The 3,549-nt window shown below is 37.8% G+C and overlaps 1 protein-coding gene across 1 annotated transcript; it reads left to right on the forward strand.

Annotated features, from left to right (window-relative positions):
- Positions 1–1,349: 1,349 nt before the first annotated feature.
- On the forward strand, positions 1,350–3,083 carry LOC148843847 (peroxidase 16-like). The gene is made up of 4 exons (XM_088959585.1): positions 1,350–1,559; positions 1,643–1,840; positions 2,330–2,495; positions 2,578–3,083. Exons 1-4 carry the CDS (start codon positions 1,350–1,352, stop codon positions 2,982–2,984), a joined length of 981 nt encoding a protein of 326 aa, XP_088815711.1. The 3' UTR covers positions 2,985–3,083.
- The last annotated feature ends 466 nt before the right edge of the window (positions 3,084–3,549 follow it).

Below are 3,549 nucleotides of genomic sequence, written 5' to 3' on the forward strand. Positions count from 1 at the left end.
TTATTAAAATTCTGAATAAAAGATAACTGTATGAAACTTTAGCCTATGACAATTTAGGAAAAACACAACATTATTGAAACCAGTAAAATAGACACAATGTAAGTTTTGAATATATATGAGCATATATTTAAAAAGATTCGAATTAAAATTTATCAGATTAGATATAGGGGGATTCATATTCAATTCACTTATAAATAGATGGGATTCAAATTACCCTAGCTTACTGGACTCAAATTTGGACAACGGATACTGCCACAGTTACAGCCCTATGAGCCCAATTCCATGTCATTGGATGGGGATTCAAGTTTAACAACTCGGGTCAGTTTCAATTTTGTATATGATTTGGGTTTGGAAGCATGACCACAATCGTTTTTCCTTGTAACCATTGAATACAAACGTCTCCTATAAGTAATGTGTCTAGTGGAGTGGGTTCATTGCGGAACCTCCCCATGAGACCCGTTTTGTTTGGAATCTACATTGTACTGAAAAATATATCGATCAATTCCTCATATCTTAATCGAGATCTGTGGAGTTTAAGCTTAACAAGCAACAAAGCACTAATCGTCGGCTATTTATTACATTACCCATTAATCTATTGTTTGTAAATTATAGATTGTTGCAGTTTGCCTTGTTGGAAAAATTATGGCCAGTGAAATGGGCACATGATTTTGTTCTCTTGAATACAGTGTAATATTAAAGATATCTCCCTTTGCTGAAGATAACTGGGGTGATCTTATACTTTGTCTACTGAGATTTGACTTTTGGGTGCCGTTAAAATATTGAGTTTTGGTCTAGAGGAATCGAAAGGATAACATGCTCAGACATACGATTATAAATAAAAAAATGATATGGCCAGTAGAAGATTAAAGAAAAATATAAAATATTGATTGATGATTTGATGATAAATTTTTTTCTATAGCCTATATTAAACAACTTTTCATTCTCCCCCAGAAAGAATAGAAGAATTCAGAGCAAGGAAGAGAAGAAACTCTTAACCACATCTATTCTGAGTGCGGTAAGTCTGGGAAATAGGAACTATTTACTTTCTATCTACCCACAAAGTTTGTTCTTCTCTCGTTTTTCCAATGCAGTAATGCAATATAAAATTTGTTGCAGTTCAAGAATATTCCTTTTCAGAAACCGCTTGTTTCAACCTCAATCCCAAACGCAAGTATTCATTGTTTATGGCTAAATTGTGCTTGACACATTCTGTCAACCCCCAACGTTTCCTCTCTCTCTCTCTCTCTTCTAGGATTCATGACAGATAAGCAATACGAAGTTCTTATTCTCCATCTTCACCTATATAAAGCTTCATCCACTACAGCGACGTTATCATATCAATAGAAGCAATGGAGATGAGGTATCGAAATCTCTTTGTACTCTCCGTTGTTCTCAGTCTCGTATCAACAGCTTCTGCTCAACTTCGGACAGATTACTACAAAAACATCTGCCCAAATGTTGAACAGTATGTCCGCGATGCAGTTGCACAGAAGTTCCAACAAACTTTTGTGACTGCCCCAGCCACTTTAAGACTCTACTTTCATGATTGTTTCGTTCGGGTACGTTGTTTCGATCCACTTGTTCATTCTTTTTGAACTATTTTACAGTGAACATGTAACTAAGCTTATTCTCTGGTTGTTAGGGTTGTGATGCTTCAGTGCTTCTAGCATCGCCAAATAACAAGGCTGAGAAGGATCACCCAGATGACCTTTCGCTTGCTGGGGATGGATTCGACACCGTTGTCAAAGCAAAAGCTGCTGTTGATCTGGATCCTCGGTGCAGATTCAAGGTCTCATGTGCTGATATATTGGCCTTGGCCGCTAGAGAAGTTGTAGCCTTGGTAAACAAGCTTACTTTCTTAATGCTACAATAATGCTACAATTTCAATTTGTCTATTTTTATTTCTCTTAGGCCCTGTCCGTAACTTATTTACCCGGGTAAACGCAGTTATCTGAGTAAGTTTTCCAGAAACACTTATCCGAATAAGTGCATTTACCCATATTCTTTTATTTCTCATGTAAATAAGACAATGACCATTTTATCCATAAAAATCCATAATTAAAAAATGTATTTTTATCTTGACAACTTTCCCTTGGGTGGAAAAGTTATTTACTCATGGGTACAAAGGAAAATAAACTTTCCTCATCCCCACATAAAATTGAAAAAAAAAATATAAGATTCTTAATCAATGGAAACCAAAATCCCATTGACCAACTTTCCCTTCTCTCAAAATCGGAAAAAATAACCCTAAATCTCTCTCTTGCTATAATGATCAGAAACATGTTTTCGTCTTACCTTATAATGTGGGTATTGATTTGTATTAATGCAGACTGGTGGCCCACGTTATCCTGTTGAATTGGGAAGACTTGATGGGAGGATCTCCACCATAGCCAGTGTTCAACATAGTCTTCCTCAGCCTGGTTTCAATTTAGACCAGCTTAACACCATGTTTAGCTCACATGGTCTCACGCAGACAGATATGATCTCACTTTCTGGTAATATAAAGACAAAGACAATCTTCATTCAGTCTCAGTACTGTTTCATGCTTGTGTTTCTAACAAAAGTGAGTTATTTTAGGTGGGCACACGATTGGGTTCTCTCACTGCAGCAAGTTCTCTAGAAGGATATACAAATTCAGTCCCACCAAACGAATTGACCCTACGCTTAACTCAGCTTATGCTTTGCAGCTTAGGCAGATGTGCCCACTAAATGTGAACCCCGATGTTGCCATTCAATTGGACCCCACCTCGCCTCAGGTTTTTGATAATGCCTACTTCAAGAACCTTCAGAAGGGAATGGGGTTGCTCGCTTCCGATCAGGTCTTGTTTACGGATCCAAGATCAAAGGATACTGTCAACCTGTTTGCATCAAACACCACGGCATTCTATGAGGCTTTTGTTACTGGCATTACCAAGCTCGGACGGGTTGGAGTGAAAACTGGAAGGCAGGGTGAAATCCGCCGTGATTGCACTGTCGTTAACTAGAAGATGTGTCCATGGCAACTTCGTGCAAAGTTGTTTTCATCTTTCCTTATAGTTGAAATGTTGAACGTCTCTGATTCTGAATTATTTTCCAATTAATAAAAGGACTAGTATGTATTTTTTGGTAATCTTAATAAAAGGAGTCACTGAATTTCGGACTTTAATGTCTTGTATAAGAAATAGAGTTATCATGTTTTTGGCTGATTGGCTGTTGTCACTGAATGTAGCATAAAATGAAATATCTCTTGTTCCTTGGGCTACTTATTGGCTCACTACAGAATTGTCGAGGTTTGTTAATGGCTCCTTACGTTTGTCCACATTGTTGCTTATTTCATGTAGGAGGCAGACCATGTGGCTAAGTGTTTCTCTAGCACTTAACGAACTTAAGCATTCAGTCGAGGTTGTAACGGTCAAAGAGGAGCTCGCAATCAAGTCTTGAAGTGAAATCCTACGATTTCCCACTAAGATCTACAAAAAGATGAAAGTGCCCTCTGAGGTTGCCACATGTAACTAAGTGATGGGGTGAAATATTTGGCTGTATCACATATCCCTCTCCCCACTTCCGAGA

The sequence above is a fragment of the Nelumbo lutea genome, chromosome 8 (genome assembly GCF_056320005.1).
Source record: "Nelumbo lutea isolate HS-2025 chromosome 8, American lotus-T2T, whole genome shotgun sequence".
NCBI classification, from domain to species: Eukaryota; Viridiplantae; Streptophyta; class Magnoliopsida; order Proteales; family Nelumbonaceae; genus Nelumbo; species Nelumbo lutea.

Coding starts and splice junctions, on each gene's coding strand:
- LOC148843847 (XM_088959585.1), top strand. CDS start 1,350: ATGGAGATGAGGTATCGAAATCTCTTTGTACTCTCCGTTGTTCTCAGT. Junction 1,560..1,642: donor TTCATGATTGTTTCGTTCGG/GTACGTTGTTTC, acceptor TCTGGTTGTTAG/GGTTGTGATGCTTCAGTGCT. Junction 2,496..2,577: donor AGATATGATCTCACTTTCTG/GTAATATAAAGA, acceptor GAGTTATTTTAG/GTGGGCACACGATTGGGTTC.